Source organism: Prunus avium, chromosome 6, assembly GCF_965620075.1.
Source record: "Prunus avium chromosome 6, drPruAviu1.hap1.1, whole genome shotgun sequence".
NCBI classification, from domain to species: domain Eukaryota; kingdom Viridiplantae; phylum Streptophyta; class Magnoliopsida; order Rosales; family Rosaceae; genus Prunus; species Prunus avium.
In genome coordinates this window covers 33110240-33133147 of record NC_142289.1, presented here as the reverse complement: position 1 = coordinate 33133147, position 22908 = coordinate 33110240, and the positions used below count along the sequence as shown (strand labels likewise).

General features: G+C 36.4%; 2 protein-coding genes and 1 non-coding gene across 6 annotated transcripts; 1 reads left to right on the top strand and 2 right to left on the bottom strand.

Moving 5' to 3' along the window:
- Positions 1 to 652: 652 nt before the first annotated feature.
- Positions 653 to 7648, bottom strand: LOC110773673 (NOT2 / NOT3 / NOT5 family). 3 transcript variants are annotated; one of them, XM_021978193.2, is made up of 15 exons: positions 7492 to 7648; positions 6008 to 6129; positions 5264 to 5369; positions 5016 to 5194; positions 4811 to 4859; positions 4478 to 4696; positions 3777 to 3983; positions 3599 to 3700; positions 2717 to 2805; positions 2402 to 2587; positions 1627 to 2052; positions 1479 to 1531; positions 1354 to 1395; positions 942 to 1086; positions 653 to 854 (listed from the first exon to the last, which is right to left on the bottom strand). In XM_021978193.2, the coding sequence occupies exons 2-15, from the start codon at positions 6023 to 6025 to the stop codon at positions 795 to 797; spliced, it is 1881 nt and encodes a 626-aa protein (XP_021833885.1). In that variant the 5' UTR covers positions 6026 to 6129; positions 7492 to 7648; the 3' UTR covers positions 653 to 794. The 3 variants fall into 3 exon arrangements, with proteins under 3 accessions (XP_021833885.1, XP_021833883.1, XP_021833884.1); XM_021978191.2 differs by having other exon boundaries at positions 4478 to 4859; XM_021978192.2 differs by having other exon boundaries at positions 3599 to 3682; positions 4478 to 4859.
- LOC148294064 (small nucleolar RNA snoR35) lies at positions 5264 to 5341 on the top strand. The gene has a single exon (XR_015836931.1). It is a non-coding gene; the product is annotated as a small nucleolar RNA snoR35 (small nucleolar RNA).
- A 5871-nt stretch (positions 7649 to 13519) lies between the features above and the next one.
- On the bottom strand, positions 13520 to 21794 carry LOC110773675 (kinase-like protein). Of its 2 annotated transcripts, none has more exons than XM_088255611.1 (9): positions 21612 to 21794; positions 16297 to 16816; positions 15265 to 15740; positions 14932 to 15064; positions 14750 to 14818; positions 14569 to 14640; positions 14406 to 14477; positions 13918 to 14153; positions 13520 to 13740 (listed from the first exon to the last, which is right to left on the bottom strand). In XM_088255611.1, the coding sequence occupies exons 1-9, from the start codon at positions 21655 to 21657 to the stop codon at positions 13544 to 13546; spliced, it is 1821 nt and encodes a 606-aa protein (XP_088111737.1). In that variant the 5' UTR covers positions 21658 to 21794; the 3' UTR covers positions 13520 to 13543. The 2 variants fall into 2 exon arrangements, with proteins under 2 accessions (XP_088111737.1, XP_021833887.1); XM_021978195.2 differs by lacking the exon at positions 21612 to 21794 and adding an exon at positions 17105 to 17206.
- Positions 21795 to 22908: the final 1114 nt, after the last annotated feature.

The following is a 22908-nucleotide window of genomic DNA, read 5'->3' as shown; positions in this document are numbered from 1 at the left end:
CGTTTTGTTTTTGTTTTTTGGGGTCTGATCGGGTCGGGTTTTCTGCTGGAACATGGACAATTGGTCATCGCGCAATACGCATCAGTTAAAGATAATGGGAGCTCGAAATTGAAAGTGCATGTGACAACTGCAACTAGCCATTGGTGCATTTAGAAAACCCGCTTTAGGAGAACATAGGCTAAACTGCTGCTGAGACCATCCTCTAGAAAGAAACTTCACCACAACCTACCAATTAATCATGTATTTCAACATCCGTGGAAAAAGAAAGAAATCCTGTGCTTGTCTTGGCGTTATTTCAACTTCAATTTGACTCTAAAATCCAAAGATTGAATTAGTGATATAAGACTTCGATTGAAAGTCCAGCAATAGCAAGACAAACAGAAGATTCAAATCCCTTAACAAAAAGGGCAATGTTAAGAGCAGCCTCACAAAATTTATCACGATCCCTTCACATCGGTGGTTGCACTTCATAGAGAGAAGGTCAAAAGATCCTAACACGCCGAGCCCTCTTAAAATCACAGTAACTATCTTCTGATTGATAAGGAACAAGTTTTACCTCCAATGTTGCCCCTTTCAGCTCAAAGTTATAGTGGCAGATATTTTAGGCAACAGTTCTCATTCTAACAGTTTAATTGGTTGCTATTGCCCCACATTTTTGTATAAAAGAAACGCGTAAGATACTGATTGGCTGAACACTGCAACAAGATCTGTAAGACAATTGCTTACAATAAACTTACGTTCTAATGAATGAAATCCATAAACTGAAACTTTACATTCTAAATAGAAAACGATTGTCAATGCTGCGGTAAGACCGGTCTCTTCTCCAACGCCTCATACTGCAAGACAAAATTATCCTGCAACCAAAATAGAGGTTCAACTCAGGGAACTAAAATTTGTCAAATTAGGATACATAAATGGAATATGTATCAATCAGTTCAAACCTTTCGGATCGTTTCAAATGTGTTAGGATCAAAGCAGTGATAAGATCCTCTCTCATACGTGTTTGTCTTGACGAGTGGCTCCATGTTGGGGACCCTTATGAACCATAGACGATGCTCCTTGTGATAAAACCAGCCTCTATTATTGCTGCCAACAACAGACATCATACTGCGTTTAGTACAACCAACCATGCCTTGTTGATATAAATTGCAGAAATTAAGACACTCCACATCATCGGACAATGGGCACACAGGATTTTTTTAGCATGATTTTATGATAAGGTAAAAAAATACTACACTACAAGCTCTTGATGGACAAAAAATCAAGGATTTTATGATTTTACTCTATATGAAAAGTGATTCAAGGTATATTCATACAGGGAGGGCACAAAATTATAAACAAATGAAAGCTTACAGTTCATTGGCAGCATATAGTTGCGCTTCATCTTTGGGCATGCTGCAAAACACAAAATAATGACTCCGTGAGTTCAATACTTTAAAGACATGGAAAGAAATTGAAAGAGGTCCAACAAGAAGCACCTGTAAAAGATATAAAACAACGTTTCCACCGAAAACTTCGAAAAATACCCTTGCTGCAGCCACCCAAAATGAAATTAGAGCACAGAGGGACAATACACTGGAAGAAGATTGAATTTTAAAATAAACAATCACAGAAAAAACAGCTCACATGTAGTGCAGGCGGTTGTTTAGCATAATAACATTGTGGAACACTAAACTCTGGATCACCCTTAGCTGGCTCGTCAGACCATGGAGAACCAAAAGTCTTGTGCAGATTTTCTGTTGAATTCAAGTTTAACCCAAGCGTAGTCAAATCAATCCCAAGTGCAAGGGATGTTAGATCAGGATCACTCATCCTTATCACACTTAACAACCCAAGCAAACCAAATGGGTCTGGAGCCGATTGCGCTGTCTGCATTGATTTCATTCCCTGATCTCTAAATGATTGATTGACAGCTGACATCTGCTGCAGGCGAAACTGGGATTGATTTTGGTGTTGTTGATACTGCTGGATAAGCTGGTCATATGAACCCATACCAGAAACTGTATTTGCAGAATTTAGAGGTCTTAATCCAATTCCAGGAGGTCCACTAGTCTGAAACAAAAAGGTTTCGGTATTAGATCGTTTAATTACTCAAGAATATAAATAACTGCCTATAACTCAAGCCTTTCCCAGTGTGAGGACGTAAAACCATTCCCTTTTCGAGCGTTACTATAATCAATTTGTTTGGACTGTCTTTTAAATAAATAAAAATTGTTTGGACTAACATATCATTTCAAACCAGTTCAAATCAACAAATTAAATTTAAAAAAGAATTTCAATAACTGAACCTTTCAACATTAATGATTTCCAATACTGGGTTCATAGAGAAATCTCCACTACAATCTAGCCCAAAGAGAAATCACATTATAACATAACAATTTGTAGAACCAAACTAGCCCACCTGTGAGTGATAGGTTGAATGTGATGATGGGAATATGTCTGAACCATGCAAATGGAGAAGATCCTGATTGTTTACTTGCGAAAAGGAGACACCGCTACTGCTGACTGATGGAGCATGTTGTTGTTGCTGTTGGGGACGATGAGAAGAATAAGTTCCCCCCAAGTTAAATCCAGCGGACCTTCCCATCTACAAAACAGTATACGAAGATGAGAACACACCGAGAATAACACTTATGACCAAGTACTTATACAAGGGAAAGCAAAAAAAAAAAGGAAACTGAAAGGACTCTTATTTTATATAGAGTTTAGAACCCACTGAGAAGTGCTGAGATTGCATCATCGACACAGTATTGTCATGAAGTTGCTCTTTCTGGTGCATATCCATTGCATATTCAGCATTACCACCTGCACAAGATCTAATAATAAGGTCAAAAATCCGCAAATAGGCAACCTACCTCACTTACAGGAATGTTTCCCAACTATCAAACAATACGTATGTGCCAAGAAAACAATAGAATGCTAATCATAATAAGTACATCCAGACACTATATTCTCTCATAAAGAGATTAGCATATTGGCATAACGGCAAATCATTTACAAATCTCTGTCAACTATATTTAATAGATTAGAAATGATTTAATTTTTGAAATACAAAAGGGGGTGTTTCAAGATGATACAACGGAGGGTGTAGTAATTGACTAGAAGAAGAATAATCCTTTCCAATACTACTATTTCCAACAGTTTTGGGAGCATGTTATTCATACAAAATGTTATTCAACAGCAAAATGTGCGTGTGTGTGTGTGTGTGAGAGAGAGAAAGAGAGAGAGAGAGAGAGAATCAGCAAAATGTGAGTGCAAGTTCAGAATACCATTAATTATACAAAAAGTTGGGGAATAAAAAAGTAAAATCACCAAAAATGACAGGTCAAAGATATTCACATCCGCAAAGCACCTACTTGAAATAAAATTTTCAAAACATTAGTCAAAGGCAACACTTAAAATATGCAACTGCAAATCATGACAATGCAGGTGCAGACACACTATTCAAGGTTTTCTCCTGGGTTAGATTTCAGGTATAAAATGGTTTGAGAAAATATACTGGAGAGAAACACCACTATGTAGAAAGTAGGATTAACATTTACCATAAACCAATTTGTGTTATAATAATAACAATAATAATTTATTAAATATATCGCACCTTTAAATCCCGGCAAAGCTGGAAAATCTTCATTTTGGATGCTGAACTCTTGATTCTGTTGAACAATAGGACTAACACCAAGACCTTGTTTTCGCAGTGAACCTGAAAATTGCTATATTATATTCCAATTATAGGAGAAACAGGATACATACAAAACTGCGTCATCTTTCTTACTAACCCAATTGCCCTTGAGGCCCTCCTGCAGAACTAGGACGACTTGTTAATTGAGGGAAGTCATTGATGTCAAAAGGAGAACTGTCATTAGAATTCACATCATTCAACATTCCCATAGAGCTCAAATTATTCACTTGTACGTGGCTTTGAGAAAGTGGACCTCCAGCATTAGGATAAGAATTTCCTAGCATCGAAATTACCTGTGGAGATCCTGAAACCAGAAAATGTCAACCATGCAAAAGATGTGTAAGTAAAACATGACGGGAAATCAAGAAAATGCATTTTAAGCACCAAGAAGCACCAGACATGCATGTGCCGTAATAACCAATACATCTCCGTCTGGTAGTTTTTGGACTGATATTAAAACCCAAAAAAGGCAGAATAGCCAACCTGTTGTTCAACAGTTTGGCAGACTGCACACAAGTAAAAAAAATCTTTGACAGGATTTGAAGCATTTACCAAATTTATACAAAAACAAAGAACATCAAATCTTACTAGACCAAAATCATATTAAGTTCAAACATCAAATCTTACTAGAACCCAATTCATATCAGTTTCATTGACAACTATAGTTCTAAAGGTCCTAACGAAGTAATGCCTAAAGGAAGCATAAACCTTACAATGACTAATGTAACAGTGCATAAATACACTTCTAACTGATTCCACTGGCATAAGATAATTCAGACAGCAAGTAAGGTAATATACCTTGTGGTAGCACACTACTCATCAAGCGATTCTGCCCTTGGACGGTTAAACTTCCAGATCCACTATTTGCACTTAAATTTAGACGAGAAGCGAGACCAGGCACTGACAAGCCTCCACCAGAGCTGATACTCCTCCCAATGTTGCCCCCACCAACCATGTTTCCCATAGAACTCGTAATCCGAGGACCTGCATTTCCCAAAATTGGGGACACACCCAATCCTGGAACAGCATTCCGGTTACCAATTGCAGCAGATGTAGGGAGAATCCCAGGAATAGAACCGCCAATTCCATTTGTGCTACTACTAAATCCAGGGTTTCCTACTACACTTATACCTCCTCTATTAGTGACTCCTGAATGTCCATGGGAGCTTCCATGAGATAACTACAAAACAGATTTTTTAAAGGAAAAACAAAATGCAATGAGGTAGAGTAGAGGAAAGCAATAAAAACACGAGGGGGAGAGAGAGACAGAGCCAGTTCATTGATTCTGTCAACATTCTCAAACTACAATTAGCAAATGGAATACATATCGATGTACCTGAGACAAAGCAACAGGAAGATTATTTGATGTGAACCGTCCACCAGAAAGGCTTCCAGTTGGTTGTTGGACTCCACCAGAAGGAACATTATTTAACGTTGAGTTTCTTGATGTTAATGTCCCTTGCATGTTGGGAACATTGAAGCTTCCATGAATGTTATTGAATCCTTGAATAGTTCCTGCAGAAAGAAACTTTCAATTCCACTAACTTTGAAACTAACACAAGAAAATCCAGCAAAATAACCCACCTGTGTGATGAAAAACAGGAGAAGCGGCACCAGACTGACCAGAGAAAGATGTGGCAAATCGCCCACTACTGTCTGGAAGATTTGAGGCTGATCCGTTTAGAGAAGACTGCCAAATTCACATAATACGTGAACAAATTATTCATCACATACAAAACATCAAATACATAAGACCACTAGAGACTCTTATATTCATCTTAATTCTTAAACCCCACAACTGCAACAATACCCATACAGAATACAACATTTGCCACAATCTCTCAAAACAATTGCAATCACCAAAACTAAATCAAGATTGTTCCTGACAGTAAATAGTTTGAAAGTAAAAATTTCTCACATAATGCCCAAAAGAATATACTCCATCATGCAAAACATACCAACGCTAAAGAAAGAAACATTCATGAAAAGGCCGCAGATTTAGAAACAAAAACATTCACAATCATCGTCTGCTCCTAAACTACATGCAAAGAAAGCACAAATCCAAAAGAGCATCTCAGAGAAATGTTAAAATTTTGAGAGAAAAAACACACAGAAAAGTGCTTGAAAATGTACATGAACAAACATAAATCAAACATTTCTTTCTATTAAAAAAAAATTCCCAGAGTTTAATCCCTAACCAATCCAAAACATTACGCAAATAGACCGATTTGTTTTTATTAAAAAAGGCATTCTGAGTTAAGATGACACTCTTGATATGTTATTAAAAATATGCTACTTCAAAGTAGTTATGTGGACAAAAGACAATACATTAAGTAAACCCGACATTGCATGAGCATCAAAAGGTCATGCAAAAATCATTCCTTGCCGAGAAATAACCCTTGTACGAACAACTTGATGAAGCTCTTCTCTGTGAAAAATTAACCAATAGCCTGAAAAGGACAACATGGTTGTAAGAGATAAGACTAAAGAGTAGAAAGATAAATAAATCATTAAGAGATGTCAAGAAACTATCAACCAGTATAGCATGAAATTCACCCAAATGCCTTTTTTTGTCAAATGATTAACCCAAATGCTGCAACTAATATAAATGCACAAATCAAAACTATCAACCAAGCAAAACAGATGCATCCATAACAGCCTGTTTGATCTATAAATTTCAAAAACTTGGCATCAACTGAAGTACAAAAAAAATTACTGAGAGATACAACAACCAACACACATAGAAGAATAAGAGAATTTACATCAATACAACAGTTGTAATAAGAATCATACACATCTTAGGTCTCTCATCACCTTAAAACTCCATCAAACAAGGTTTCATTAGGCAAGGAATTGACCAGCTAAAATCAGCTTTACAGAAAGTCTATATCATCTTGCTTTTCTTCCATTTTGCAAGACCTATATGTTACTAATGCAATATCTCCAACAACCTCCACTTCCACTATGCAAATTAAAGTATCAATTAAAATAAGGTTGTGTGCTGGATATACAACTAAAACAACATAACAAATCAGGATGATACGTATATACACACACAGATGGTCTTTTCAATTTCCTTAAAGAGAAAAAATAAGCTATGGAATATGTTAAGGTGAACAATTCCAAATCTGCAAATAACAGAGTTCCTAAACAACTCTCTAATATGTCCGCAGCCTTCACCATCAGCTTCCCAGTTTCAAATGCAAGTACTCACGACATAGAGATGTGTAAAACATCACCCCATTTCAATATGAAAACACAACATATCAATGGAGTAGGATGCTGCACCAGGATTAACTCATCTAGTTTCAAAACTGTCCATAACCTAATCCCATTTCCGGTTACTAAAAAATTTATAGACAATCAGTAACTTAGGAGTTGAATTCTTTTTTCTCCGAGACTAAAGAGAAAATTTGAAAACTAAGGAAGGATCTCCATGCCATAGTTAGGCTTGGTCGACGTAAGCCACAAATTTTAATGAATACAAAACTAGCATCAAGCATAAATTCCACTACTTTCTGGTTTCTTCATTTGTCCAGATTTTCTCTACAGCCAAACAAAAATGCGCAAAGCACAGCAGTCTCAGTCATTTGATGTTAAAATCTTAAAAACAAAGAACCACTTTCAAAAACCCTAGGAGAGAGAATTAAGTTGATATGGCACCAAAACCTAAATTTGCTCAGAGTCACAGGCACGAGGATCCACAAAAGAGGAACGAACTCAGAAAGATTGGAGATCGAACTCGGAACGAGTCGGGATCGACTCCGACTCGGCAAGAGAGTGAGGGTCGCTGAGAAAGAGAGAGAGAGTACCTGAGGAGCAAATCAGCGATAGCGAGGGTTCGGTCTGAGTCAAACAGCGAGTTTGATTGCCCTAAGGGTAGAGAGAGAACGTCAGAGATGGAAGGGAAGAAAGATTTTCGATGATAAAGTTTAGTGGGGGATGAAAGGAAAAATTGTATGCGGCGGCGAGTAGGTGTGGATGGAGTGGGCCTCTTTTTGTGACCTAAGGATTGGAGGACCTATTGGATCCGATGGCTTTGGTGGGCCACGGTGGAGCGTATTAAAAGAGAGTACTGTAGTTCTGTCTATTAAAATACATAAAATTACAAAAATCAAGCAATCATGAATTTGTTTGGGCAGCTAAAAAAAGCACGAATTTTGTGTTTTCAATATTTGAGCTCCATATTAGACTTTGGATATGAGTAAATAGTCTATGTCAGGTGTTTGGTGTCAACTTATATTATTCAATTACCCGACTATTTTATACAGGTTGAGCTTTTAATACTCTCCTTACCTGACTAACTAATACAACCCACACACCCCGGATTAAATAATAAACGCTTAATTAATATGACTAGGAAAAAAAACACACGTTCTACGAAAAAAGTCAGACGCTCTTTTCATCTTCTTCTCCCTAGGGTTCTTCTCTGCTATATTCTCCACAAGTTATTTTCTTCACTCTTCTCCAGATATTCATCTCTCACTCTCTCTCTTTTTCATACTCTCTCCAATATGCTTCTTCTTACTTCTTCTCTATTCTTTATATATTTCAATTTTTTATTAATTTTTTGTGGAAATTAGGTTATTAATTTTTCTTTTTTGACATTTTTTTTAATCAAATGTTTTCTTTGTATGTGATATATTGATTCGACGTTGTGGGAATATTTAGATTGTTGGTATTAAACAGAGTAGTGCTAGTTTTCGTCCAAAAACAAACAATTGTGCTAGTGTTGGTAGTTTAGTTGAATACATACATACCTGACGATTAGGAGAGCAAAATTACATGTAGTCTTGTGTAATGCATGATTATTTATATTGCTAAAATTAATGCATGGTTATTTATATTACTTTTACTAAAAAAATTTCCTTTATATTATGCCTAGATATGGATGAAAGAAAGATTGTGGCATACTTTATTATTAGATTGTGGTTCTTGCATATCATGGTTTGGTGCATGATGTGGTTCATGGCAAACTAAAAATTTGGAACAACGACGCCAACAACAGAATGCCATTAGGAGTCAAAGGTTTTTCAAGATTGCAACTCAGTCAAATTATTTAGATAGCATTATAGGAATTGATGACATACAATGTGTGAACCAAATTAGGATGGATAGGAGAACTTTCCATTATTTATGTCAATTGAATTTGGTACTATTTTTATTAATGTATGCGAGTATGTTGGAATTTTTATGAGATACTACAATAATGATAATGGGTTATATGAAAAAAAAAATCTTGGCAAAAACAATTGAAAAACAAATCTTGTCATATGAATCTTACCAAAAAAAAATTCATGTCATTTGAATCTCAATTTCCATTAAAATTATCAAAGATTTTAAAAAAAAAAAAATAGTCTGATATGATGTTATCCGAAACATCACCAAAGACAGTATAACTTAGTTAGACTATTTATCCAAAACAGCACCAAACGCCTTATAATATTATGGATAAATAGTCAGTACTCTCCGAAGCAGATTAATACTATCCGACGGAAATTAGTCAGTACAGTCCGACGTACCAAACGAGCCCTGGTGGGTTAAATTAGAAATCAAATTTTGAGAACACAGCTAAAAAAAAAAATTATCACCCGCTCGTAGAGTCTCACTCAATTTCATCAACATCATGCTCTCTTTTCTCACTTTTCCTCTTAATCTCTATCTAGTTCTTTCTCGAATTCGATGATCTCCCTCTAGTAATATTGGTCAATGTTCGGTGATGGTTTGATAGTTGGATTGGTTCCGTTGATTTGATGATGGTGGGGGTCATTCGATTGGGTATAAGTGTTGGTGGTAGAAATGGTGGCATCGGTGGTGATAGTGGTGGTGGTGCCTATTGGGTTCAATTAGGTGGTTGTGAATTCCATTGGATCTATGGTGGTGATTGTGGTTCAAGTTACGGAGTTTGATGGTGGTGATTGTGGTTCGAGTGGCCATGGATTTGTTGAAAAATGTAATGTCCCACATTGGAAACTTGAAAAAGTAAATACAATATATAATTGAGTGCAACTACTAATAACACTAAGACCTTTTTGTGATAAACCCGCACACATACTAGGGTTTTTAGGTGGTTAGGTTGGGGACAATATCGGTGTTGCTAGTAGTGGGTCGCTTGCACTAACGAACCCATAAAGGTACAAGGAGGTGCAACTTCACCGGAAAAAGCCATGGAGGTGCTGGATTTGCCCTTCTACTCTAGCGCCCACCAACTACTTGAGGGGAGTCTTACTATCGCTCGAAACAGAAGCCTCCCAATTTGAAGATTGCACGATGTTCCCAAATCTCAATTTGAATATTAGCAAGGTCTTAAATATCGATATTATCCCGATAATATCGGGGAGATAACTTCAACATTTTAATGAATGATTTGGGCAATTTATCGAGATATTATCGATAATATCCCGATACGAAACCCAAAAAATACATGAAATTTTTTGAAAAGCCTCCCATGTTGCGCATAGAGGGATTCGAACCCCTCCCGGCTATACTTATTATGACACGTGGGAGCCTAACCGCTAGGGTGCTCTCCTTTCTTATAAATAGTATAGCCGCATGGCGGCTATACTCGGGTTTTAATATATATTTTTTAAAGTATATATTTTTCTTATTTTTTTTTTAAAATAGTATATTCGATCCGCTATACTCTTTATATATATATATATTAGGATCCTTTTCTTCTTTTAAATTTTTTTCTCGATTTTCATTTATCAATAAGAGTTGTTTAGAGAATTATCCATTACTATTAGGCCATTACCTGAGTCTCTATTGTCTCCTATTCATTTTTAACTTTTCCAGAGTTATTACTTGTAAAAAATTTACCACTTTCATGTTTAATACATGTATTTTTCTAACAAAATTTTCAATAATACAAACAAAATTCACATATTATACACATAATTTTCACATATTATTGAATAAAAATAATATATATTATATTTAAAATACTATATAGTTAGTGACCGAACTTTTCAGTTGTAACTTGCCAAAATTGTTAATGATCACTAAACAATTTATTATGCAACTAAGTTTTACTAGTTTGTAGAGTTGAAATAGCAAATTAATATCTATAAAGTATAAACTAATGCAACTAGGATGTCCTTTTTTCTTTTTTCTTTTTTATTAAATAGTCTAGCAGCGTGACGATACTTATTTTGACACATGGGCGGCTAATCGAAGGTAGGGATGGCAACGGGCCGGTTCGGGGACGGGTATGGCAATACCATCCCCATCCCCGCTCCTCATCCCCGCACCCGTCCCTGCACCTATCCCCGATAAGAAATTTCGGGGAGTCCCCGTCCCCGTCGGGGGGTTGTCTCCCAAACCCGCCCCGAATCCCCGGTTTTTATTTATAAAAAATATACTACACTCAATTTTGACCAAAAAATAAACTCAATTACATTCATTTAAATCATAAAATTCAACTTAACTACTTAAAAGCATCTAAACAATTTGACAAACTAATAGAAATCATATATTCCACAATCAAAACTAAATATTTTATCTCAAAATACTTATTTTACTGCTAAACTTAACAACAACAAAACACATTAAAGACCTTCGAAAATACAAGATAAAAAAAACAAAAAAATTGGTAGCACTATAGCACCAGCACCGCACCTTACCTTTATCAGACAATATGGAATGGAAGGAGGTTCTAATAACGAAGATAGAACACATAAAAAAATAATTTCCATATGTTTCTTGGTCAACCAAGAAAATCATGAATTGTTTCCTATTGGTTTATTGAAATATATATTCTATATTCTATATTCTATATTCATTAATTAAAAAAATTATATATATCACTAATCGGGCTGGGTTTGGGGATGGGGACAACGATACCATCCCCGACCCATCTCTAATTGGGGATTTTTAAAATTCGGGGATCCCCATACCCGCCCCCGATTTTCCCCGAAATCTTCCCCCGTTAGGGGTGGGTACCCGACGGGGACCCGACCCGGCGGGGATTTTTGCCATCCCTAATCGAAGCGGTACTTTGTTTAAAAATAAAAAAAATAGTATAGCAGTTCGGCAATACTCCTTTTTTTTAATTTTAAAAAATAGTACAGCAACGCGGCTATACTTATTTGGACACATGTCACAAGGTGGGTCCCCTTTTAAAAAAATATAAATAGTATAGCCGCTTGTCTATACCCCCTTTTTTTAAATTAAAAAAAAACAATAGTATAGCCGCTTGGCTATAAGTATTTTGAGCGCTAATCGATGGGGTCCTCTCTTTTTTCATTTTTTATAAATAGTATAGCCGTGCGGCTATACGCGTTTTTTTATTTATTTATAAAAATTGTATAGCCTCGCGGCTATACGCGGTGTAATTTATAAAAGAAAGTATAGCCGCGCGGATATACTACAGGTTTTTATTATAAAAAAAAGTATCGCCGCTCGGCTATACTCATGATATTTTTTTGATAAAAAAAGCGTATAGAATGCACTTTCTGTGTTTGGAGTTTAGTTTGCCCCTCCGCTTTGTCTTGAAGGTGCCCACCACATATTTGATAGAATGCCTCAGCGAACTTTGTGTGTTGGCTACCGTGTGCAGGCGCATCGCACTTTAAAAAAAATAAAAAAAAAGCGTGGCCAAAACGACATCAGTTTTTACCATGCCTTAGAAAAAAGAAGAAGAAGGAAATCTGCTTCAATACAAAGAAGCCACTTACCCTCTTACTCCACGAAACCTGCAAGCAAAGCAAATAAATCCGTATACAATACAATAACATGAGTCCAAGCTAGCGATGGAGAGGATCTAATCATCTAATGATACATGCGTTGAACTTGAATTGATTCTTGCGTTGAATTATTGTCTTGCCTTGACACTTGAAGAGGCTATTTCTTAGTTGTTGTAGACCACAAGGTGAAAAACTCAATCACGCCCCTGCATTTTTTTTTTCCTTCCAGGTTTTTTTTTTCTCTCCTAGTTTTCTTCTCTTATGTTTTTTCTTTTATTTTTTTTATAATATTTTTATTTTTTATTTTTTTGTTTATATATATATATATATATATATATATGTATTTATATAATCAGTAGCAAACTCAAATAACTGCGAAGAGTGCGACTCGAGGTATGCATTTTGATTGGTTTGTTTAATTGATAATTTGTTATGCATTTTTATTATATATAGATTAATTAATATTAATTTTCATAAATTAATTGATGATTTGATATGAATTTTGGTAGACTAATTGTGTAATAGACAAAATTTTATATATATTAAATATTATCCCTCCGCTAAAAAAAAATCTTGAATCCATATTATTTAAATTATAAGGATATTTTTGGTTGTTAATGTTTTTAAAAAGCTTCCGTGCTTGGCAGATACAACGATGAAACTGGAGTCACCTACCGAAGAAACTATTCCAACTAACCCCTCATTGTTTATGTACTATTCCAAACACATCAATTTTGTCCCAGTTCTTCAAGTTCGATCAATGTTATCTCCATCCTTTTATCCCACACATCAATCTCATCCATGAAGTCAATTCTGTCCAATTTTCTGTCAAAACTATGGGCAATATCATAAAATCAACAAGAGTTGTGCGATCGTTGAAACACCACACAAACTTGAGGGTTGTTTAGCTTTTATTTATTATTGAACTTTCAAATTAGATTGTATAAGGATTCATTTAGAGCGTAGAATTAATGGAGTTCAGAGGGTAAGATTATGTTTTAGCTGAGAGCAACGTTCAGAAATTCTAGCATCGTGCTTGCAGCTTGTGAAATGCGAATTTATTTGATAGTTCTTGTGGGTCATGGGGGGAAAACATATTTAAGAAATTTCAAACACAACTAATCATGAATACAATTTTGGCTCAATAACAACTATGTAAACAAAAGGGAACTTGAGCAACTCAATACTGTAGTGGCCTTTCTTCAACCTGTTGATTTCTTATTTGCTCAGGTGTTCCTTGCTCTGGTGTTCCACGGTCTTCATCATTGCCTGCAAACTGATTCATCATAACTTCTCCAAATTTACCCAACATCTGTGGGTTCATTGGTGCTCCTTGTGGTGGTAGGCCATTAGGCATGTTGGCCCTACCGTTTTGTCCTAAAATGCACAAAAATATGTGTCACAATATCAAACATTACTGAGAAAAATGTGGAAAGAAACTTAACTGTAATGTGATAAGTTGAATGACATGCGCGGTCTAGTTAAAAATAACGTGTTACAAAAGCTATGCAAATACACATGCAATTTAATAGAGATTATAGGTTGTGTGCTGACCTGCATTGGTTGCTGCTATGGCAGCTGCTCTTCTCCTTTTACTTTGGCTCATAGCACAGACAAAGATCACCACAATAACCCAGAAAACAAAGAAAGCTGGAATTGCAATTCCAAGAATTAATGGTAGCTTGCTGCTTTTTTTCTTGCTGCTGCTACCAGAAGAAGGGCCTCCACTGTTATCAACTATTGTCTTACAGGACCCACCAAAGACACACAGATTAGGGTTGCCTGACGACCTTTTTCCCCCCAAAAAAAGCAAAAATTAAATAATTGAAAAAAAAAAAAAATCCAAATTTGAGAATACAAAGCAAATAATAAAAGAATAGAGAAAAATATTTAATATGCACCAAATTACAAAGGACGCAATTGTTCCCCCAAGAAAAGTCCCGGGTTCGAGTCCTAACATCCGTATAATGTGTGTAAGTTTAGTATGTTGTTGACTCTCTCAATAAGAAATGTCATATAAAAAAAACTGAGCTTATACTTACACTAACTTCAGCTTGTTATTGTTTGAAATTGTGGTTGGTATGGGTCCACTGAGTTTATTGTCTGCCAAATTCCTAATAGATGGACAAAATTTCTGGTTAATTATGCAGAAATTAATTAGATGGAATATCATATGCTAGGAGAAATTTTCTAGGAAAATCTCACAATTGTTTTAGATTAGGCAAGGTGCCAAGAAAATCAGGAATGGATCCACTCAAGCTGTTGTTGTGCAAGTCTCTGCATTTCAAAAAATAATTCAAAAGTGACATAATTAGATTTTTGTAACAAAAAAATAATAATAGGTTTTCTGCAATTTACAATTTATTTCTTTTCTTATGCAACTTACATTGTCTGAAGAGCATCCAAGGAGCTGAATTCTGGGAGTTGCCCAGAAAGACCAAAGCCACTCAGATAGCTGAAGGTTTCAAATGCATTACAAATTATAATAAATATATTTTATTAATATGAAAAAATAAGACAAAAAACTTTAAATTGAGCCAAAAAAGAGAGTAAATAATAAATAATTACAGTGCTGTGACGCGGGGTGTGTCGCCAGCAGAACAATTGACCCAATCCCATGTAAATGGGGACGGGAGGCATGGGTCACCAGTCCATTCCTGTAGTATGCTAAACTTATCTTGCAACGTAGCTAAACCTGCCACTGATAGATCAAAAGCAAAGCCACAAAGGAAAAATTATCATTATTTTTAATTTAATAACTAGAAAATGTCTGTCAATGGGGGTTTAACCCAATGAAAAAGGGCTTTGACTTGCAGACTAAAAGTTTCAAAGTCAAATTCCCATGATATCATAGTTGTGTATGTGAGATATAAAAAAAAAATTAAGGACTAGATTACCAACCATCTTTGCTATCAGTTCCATCCGTGATTGGACTGCTGACATAATAAACTTCCATGGCATTGATCAAAGGAGGAAGCGTCGAGTCCGAAGTAGCCACCAAAGAGAAGGAGGTGTTTGAAGAAGCACTTATGTTGGTAATGGACATCTCAACGACACTTCCATAGACTGGAACAATGGGGTCGAAGTGAGACTTGCCATCGATGTAGATCTCGAAGGATCGGGTTTGAGTCGAATCAAGTACGGTTACTTCGGAGAAGTACATGATGATGTAGATGGGAACTTCAACGGGTGGAAGATCAGTGACCAGAAGTATTGCTTCAGATGTTTTTGAGGTTGTTATTCCATACTGGAAAGCAGCTACAGGAGGCTGATCAGGCACAGATGTATCAATAGTTTGTGCATCAGTTGTGACTTTTACTAGTCCATTGCCAACCTCCACTGCATCCCAAATCCTATCAAAATCATCACTTGGATACCTGAAATATTTAATATAAGGAAATTAAAGTCAGCTTGAAATAAAAAAGAATTCAAGAATATTAGGTTAGTGATCGCACAATGTGGAGAGAAATTTGTGCACCACGCCTATTCTTAAGCTTGAGTTAAGTTGACGTAAAGTTTGGCCAAGTCAATTGAGAATTGGATTGAGGGATTGAATATAGCATTTAAGTACCATGTTTACTAAAATCGCTTTTGTTAGAAGCACGTTGAAATTTTTATTAAAATACAAGTAGTTTATTATTTTAAAAAAAAAGCATTTATAAAAATTTCCTAAAAAAGCACCTACTAAGTACAGTATGTGCTTTTCTAGAGGGCAATAAAAAGTGCTATAATAACTCATAAGGACCTTTAGTTTTTATACCCCGCACAACCAAAAGTAGTTCAGCTCATCTGAAAAACGCTTTTAACCCTTATAACATTTCACTCTTTATCTAGGCAAAACAAAAAGAGGGAAAAAGAAACGTCCCACTTTGGTATTACACTCTTTCTAAGAAGGCAAAGAGAAAGTAGGTGAGTAGCATAGCATATATATACCTTATAGCTTCAGTTGCACCATAAGCAACCCTTCTTGTCAGAAGCATGGCATATTCCGAATCGACATGATTGTACATTTCCGAGGCCAAGCCCCGGATCTCGATCGCGGATATGAACGGAAGCTGGTTGGGCTGCGTCTGGGCAAGACAAAGCTCTATAGAATCACCTTTCGTGATATATATAACTTCATCATACACAACACCATCAGCTGAAGTTTGAATGGTGTCCCAATAGTTTCCATCCAATTGAAGATCAAAGCTAGGAGGAGCTGACTTTTTGTCATAGTTTCCATAATAAAAACTTGCACGCACAAGAAATTGAGAGCCCTTTTCTGCTTTGATGGAGTAACAGTTTTTTTTCCTAGTTGAAAACACCCTCAAGGTGCCCATTACATGAGACACTCCATTGGTGGTTTGCACCACTTGGGACTTGCCATTTTGAACAAAGTCGTCGTCTCCTACCCATTTTATTGAATTTTCATCTGTGTAGGAATCCGATGACCCACAATCGATGCTAACAACTGCAAATGCAGCAAGGAAATAGAAATTAGTTTGGATATAATGCATGCATTCACGTAAGAATGATAATTAAGCACAAAAAAGTTGGGTTATTGTTAGCCCTATTACTGATTACATCTCTCTCAAGAAATCTATAGGAGATAAGATAAGGGCGCATGATAAATGAAAATTATTGTAATGTCATTTGTAGTATACTTATTAATCACATATCTTGCAATGGTTACGAGAGATGTGATCTGATCGTATATAAGTATAGTACAAATAACGTAATTAGTAAATGCGTTACTCACGATTAGCGGATACAGATAGAAGAGCCAAAGCAATGAGGAGCAACAACAGTACTATGGAGCTAGCCATGGTGAGATTGAGGAGCAATATGGGAAGAGGCACATATATATGATATAAATACTTGGGAATGAAGATGAACCTCAGTGATAATGGGTTGGGTTCTGACCCTCACATTAAGGGCTTTGACTTATGGAGCTCTTCGTGGCCAATAATGCCACGTGGCGTGTTTTAAGGAGTTGGGTCGGCTGGAAATTTCCACTCCATTGGTGGAGATCAGGTGAGTTCGAGCTCACATGAGACCAAAAAAGTATTAAAGCTACACCGAATAGAATTGCAGAGTGCTTCATTTTTCGGCTAAGGTTTTCTCTTGACGGAGCACTAATTGATTTGAGAGTATAGGTGAAGCTCCTCGGCTAAAACACACCAGATCCTACCCGTATTGACTTTGACTTTCGTTACAGCTCTCCACTCATTTGATTCTAGGGATCCTCATGCAAGAGTAGAAACAAAGAAGTAGTCAATGTCAACGGCTGCTGGTGATTTTCTGGCAAAGGAAAGGAGTTGACTTGATGAAGAGCTAAGCAAGTTGAAGACTAAAGACCCAGCTAAGATAGCGACGACATTTCCTATGGAGATCAGTTCTGAAAACAAATTTAAACTCATATACAAAAACTGAAAACACCAATTTAACATTTTCATTTTCTACCCACTCAATGTCTGATTGCTTTCTTTCTTTCTTTTTTTGTTGGTATGGTTTTTATTTTTATTTTTTCAATTTTTTGTATCCACCACATTATTTTTTTTTGCTATATTAATATATATTAATTTTATTATAAAACCATCATATTATTATTCAATTTCATATTTATTTTAAACTAAAGATAATATAATTTTTTTTATCTAGGTTTTTCTAAAATTAGAATTTTATCACTATTTTAATGATATTATTATTATTCTTAAATGATACATTTTTCATTGTTTGTAATAATTTAGCCTTTAAAATATCAGAATTAAAAAAAAAACTTTTTAGGACAGAAATTAGCAAAAAAATATACTTGGAAAATAACTCACATATTATTATCCTCAAATTGTCATACCAGACACGTGTTCACTATTTTTATTTTTTGAATATGTTTTCCAATTAATCTACTAGATGCATTTTCGAATCCTAAAAAATGCAAATTTGTTTTCTCGTTTTCATTCTCAGAAAACATTCTCCGAAAACGTTACCAAACGAGCCCTTAATTTTTCATCTGATCTAAACTATAGGGAAGGGGATTCAAACTCAGGTAAAGAGTAGGAATATATTTGTTTTAACAAACTTGACTAAACCCATGTCTATATTTTTCATTTTGTTTTATGGCATACTAATCACATTATAAAAATAAAAAAAAAGTAATTTTTATTGTTCATAGCCAAAATTTAGTCCATAAATTCATTAATGTCAGTTTTTACAAAAACATTCAAATATAATCAAAATCATACTTAAATAGACACAAAAACCCTCAAAAATAAAAATTAAATAAACCTATAAATATTGTGCAATTCCACCATGACAACCCACCAAGTTGCATCAACGACGAAAGAACAAAAAGAAGAATATTGGAGGATCTTCCGATGGCATTAGCAATAAAGAACATCTAATATGTCGCAGATGCAAAAGCATCACCACTTGCTGAAGCCCAAGAGTATCCATACCAATCCCTGAATGCTGAATGAATTTAGAATAAATAAATTACATTCTGATTTTTTCAGTTCGAGTTTTGACCAACAAAGACCATATTTTCCTGGTGCGAAACTAATCCTTATTGTCTCAAATAAGGCCAACACAAGCACACATGTCTACATATTACATGAGATACTAGGTAATTACACTCTGCTCTAACTATAAGCTCAGTTCAAAAGAAATACTTCACTGGCATATCTTCAAGCACCGTCAACCATACTAAGACGAACAGTACATTCATGGTTGCCAAGGGTACAGCCATGTCAAAGTTTCAAATTAACTTCGCGATGTTTCTTTTATCAATGGCAACAAAGCCGGATCTACATCATCTTTAGACAATAAATCAACAATCAATTCCATAGTTGATGCATCCGCAGAGAAACCCCCCTCCACCATTTGTTGAATAAAAACCATAGCCCTTGATGTCTCATTACTATTGATAAACCCTCGGATAATTGTATTATAGGTGCAACCATCTGGAGAACATCCATTCTCTTCCATTTCTCCAACCAACTTTTCCGCTTCACTAATTAGGCCTACATTACAAAACCCACTGATCATTATATTATATGTCCTGACATTAGGTTGATGTCCTTTTGATGATAAACCATAGAAAATGTCCAGTGCAGATTCAATTTTTCCAGCTATGCATGAACCTTCAATAAGAATATTGTAAATCACAATGTTAATATCCAACTTCTTTCCTTCCATCACTCTAAAAAGTTTCATCGCCATAGGAAGTTGTTGGGTTTTACAGAGGCCATGCAGTAAAACTGCATAAGTTTGAACATCAGGAAGATGGCCACAACCTTGCATTTGAGAGAACAACTTTTGTGCATCACGTATTCTCCCCACTTTGCAGAAACCATCCATAAGAGTGGTATAAGTGATCGTATCAGGAACCATTCCCTTACGAGACATTTCCCGAAAAAGCATCATGGCATCATCAATGTTTTTACACTTACAATATCCGTTTATCAATATGCTATAACTACGATCATTAGTCATGGAGTCCTTGCAAAGCATTAGTTCAAAAACCTTTTTCGCCTTGTCCATTTCTCCTCGTAAACAGTAACCATCCATAAGTGAATTGTACGTAACTGTATTAGGTTCAATATCTCTTTCAATCATCATTTCGACCACAGTTTGCGCTTCCTCAGCCATCCCCTCCTTACAAAGTGCGTCTACCAAGATATTGAAGGTGTGCACATCTGGAGAGATATTTCTACACACCATTTCATTCAACAACCTTGTAGCTGCTTTCCACTTGCCTAATCTGCAAACCCCATGAATCAAGGATGTATAGGTGATGACATTTGGGGAAATACCGTTGCTCATCATTTCAGAGAAGAGGTTCAATGCATCCACAGTTAGTGTATCCTTACAAAGACTGTCTATGATCGTGTTATAGATAACTAGGTCAGGGTTGCAAGGTCCTTCCTCCATCTTCCTCAGCAATTGGATAGCTGCACTGTTGTTACCCATTCTACAGAAACCCTTTATTAGTGTGCCGAAAGTAACCATATTAGGAAGATGGCCACAACCTTGCATTTGAGATAACAACTTCTGTGCATCATGTATTCTCCCTAGTTTGCAGAAACCATGTATAAGAGTGGTATATGTAACGGTATCAGAAACCAATCCTCTACGAGACATTTCCAAGAAAATCATCATGGCCTCATCCATCATTTTACGTTTACAATATCCATTTATCAATGTGGTATAACTACGAACATCAGTCATGGAGTCCTTGCAAAGCATTAGTTCAAAAACCTTTTTCGCCTTGTCCATTTCTCCTCGTAAACAGTAACCATCCATAAGTGAATTGTACGTAACTATATTAGGTTCAATATCTCTTTCAATCATCATTTCGACCACAGTTTGCGCTTCCTCAGCCATCCCCTCCTTACAAAGTGTGTCTACCAAGATACTGAAGGTGTGCACATCTGGAGAGATATTTCTACTCACCATTTCATTCAACAACCTTGTAGCTGCTTTCCACTTGCCTAATCTGCAAACCCCATGAATCAAGGATGTATAGGTGATGACATTTGGGGAAATACCGTTGCTCATCATTTCAGAGAAGAGGTTCAATGCATCCACAGTTAGTGTATCCTTACAAAGACTGTCTATGATCGTGTTATAGATAACTACGTTAGGGTTGCAAGCTCCTTCCTCCATCTTCCTCAGCAATTGGATAGCTGCACTGTTGTTACCCATTCTACAGAAACCCTTTATTAGTGTGCCGAAAGTAACCACACTAGGCTTACAATTACCTGTCTTCATCATTTTGTTGAAAATTTCTGCAGCCTCAGCCACTCTATTCTCGGTAAGAGAGCCGTTCATTAGAGTGTTGAACGTACAGACACTTGGTTCAAACCCAGATTTAAAGAGTTGTCCCAAGACAGAAAAACTAAACCCCATTTGGTTGAGATGACAATAGCAATTAATGACAATAGTTAGAGTACAAACACTAGGTCTAACTCCCGACACAGCCATTTGGTTATACATAGAGATGACGGCCGAATGATGTTTCAATTTCGCAACTTGTCCCAAGATTTGATTGAAACGGAAAACCGAAGGCAAAGGACGCTTGTGAAGCATTTCATCGAACACATTGAAAGCATGCTCAAGATTTGTGACTTTGGTTGGGTCTCTCACACCAAACTGCTTTGGCTGGGTGTTTCTAGATTTATTTGGCTTCGAATTTGAGGGTTGAGAATGAAACAAAGCTGAGTAATCGTTGAAGAGAACAACAACAGTAGAGTGGAGAGAAGGCATACCTTTGCTGCCATTAGAAGATGCAGTTGCCGTCATCATCTTCCGCATCTCAGAAACTCAGCCGATACTCAAAACTTGAATGAAAGTGGGAAGGAAGGAAGCTCTCAAACTTCGAACGGGTTTCCTTGAAAACGCTCAAGTCCCTCAACCATCACTTCCACGCTCTTTATTTCAGTTCCGAATCAGTTCCGAATTTAGGTTTAGCTAGTTTTTTAGAATTGCATAATTGGGCTTTTACTGTTTTAGGCCTGATTTGCATACTCTAAATCTAAAGAATATGTGGGCCTGGTTCAAAAGTCAGCCCAACAGTTCATATTATGCGATTGCATTCAAGACTTGTGTTCTTAACTTTTAGACTAAGGCTTAGTTTGGGGTTGCTTAACTTTTAAAAGAAGCAACTTATTTTTTAAGTTTTGAATGAAAAAGTGTTTGGTAAATCAAGATAAGGCTGCTTTTTTTCAAAATTGTTGTGACTCACAGCAGATTTCAGAAGCAGCTCAAGAGGTGCTTCTCAAAACTGCTGCGGATGGAAGCATGCGGAGCAATTAATGAAACTTTCAAAATACCTATAATACCCCCATTTATTTTAGCAAATGACATCCGTTATCCTCACTTTCTATTCTACGGCCACAACCTCCCCGGATCCAAAATGGTTTCGTCTCCCCTCTGCACACAACACACGCTTCTTCTTCCTTCTTCTCACTGCATTTTGGGCCAGTTATTGCGAGCCATAATAGACGCTGCAATTTCACCAGCAATCAGTCTGAATTAAATTGAATTCATGTGTTATTTCGTAAATTTCATTCAATTGAATAAAAATAGGGTAAAAAACCCTAAGATTGGTATTTGGGCAGTGGGTATGGCTTGGTGGATCTGAGCAGTGGGTAAGGCTTGGAGGATTTGGGCGGCGTGGGGGATCAAGTAGAGAGACGGTGGAGGCTTGGGGGGAGAAAGAGCGAGAGAGAGGTGGTGGTTGGGTGGGGTTTGTTCTGTGGGGCTGGCGTGGGGGAAGGGGTTGGGTATGGGGATATGGGATTGGGTCGGGTCGGGTGGGGTTGTTGGAGGGGTCTGGAGATTGTTTGCGGCGGGGGGATTGGTTCCTAACAGGGAAGGAGAGGAGGGAAGGGGTGAGAGTCTGGTGGTGATGGGGAAAGGGCTGCGAAGAGAAGAAGATGGGAGTTGAGAGTTTTTTTGATTTTTTGGGTAGAGACTTTTATTTGTTTTTAGACTATTTTAAATTTTTTAATATTATTTCTCTCATTTTCAATTTATTATTAAAAAAAATTATTAACATTTAAT

Bases quoted from the DNA above. Each gene is read 5' to 3' on its own strand.
- LOC110773673 (XM_021978191.2), bottom strand. The intron at 2,588-2,716 runs GTGGGTTCTAAA...ACTGTTTTGTAG, and splicing joins TGCAATCTCAGCACTTCTCA to ATGGGAAGGTCCGCTGGATT. The intron at 1,396-1,478 runs GTGCTTCTTGTT...TGTGTTTTGCAG, and splicing joins TTGTTTTATATCTTTTACAG to CATGCCCAAAGATGAAGCGC.
- LOC110773675 (XM_021978195.2), bottom strand. From the start codon at position 17,171: ATGGCTAGCTCCATAGTACTGTTGTTGCTCCTCATTGCTTTGGCTCTT. The intron at 14,641-14,749 runs GTAAGTTGCATA...TTTGAAATGCAG, and splicing joins TTGGATGCTCTTCAGACAAT to AGACTTGCACAACAACAGCT. The intron at 13,741-13,917 runs GTCAGCACACAA...TGTGCATTTTAG, and splicing joins CATAGCAGCAACCAATGCAG to GACAAAACGGTAGGGCCAAC.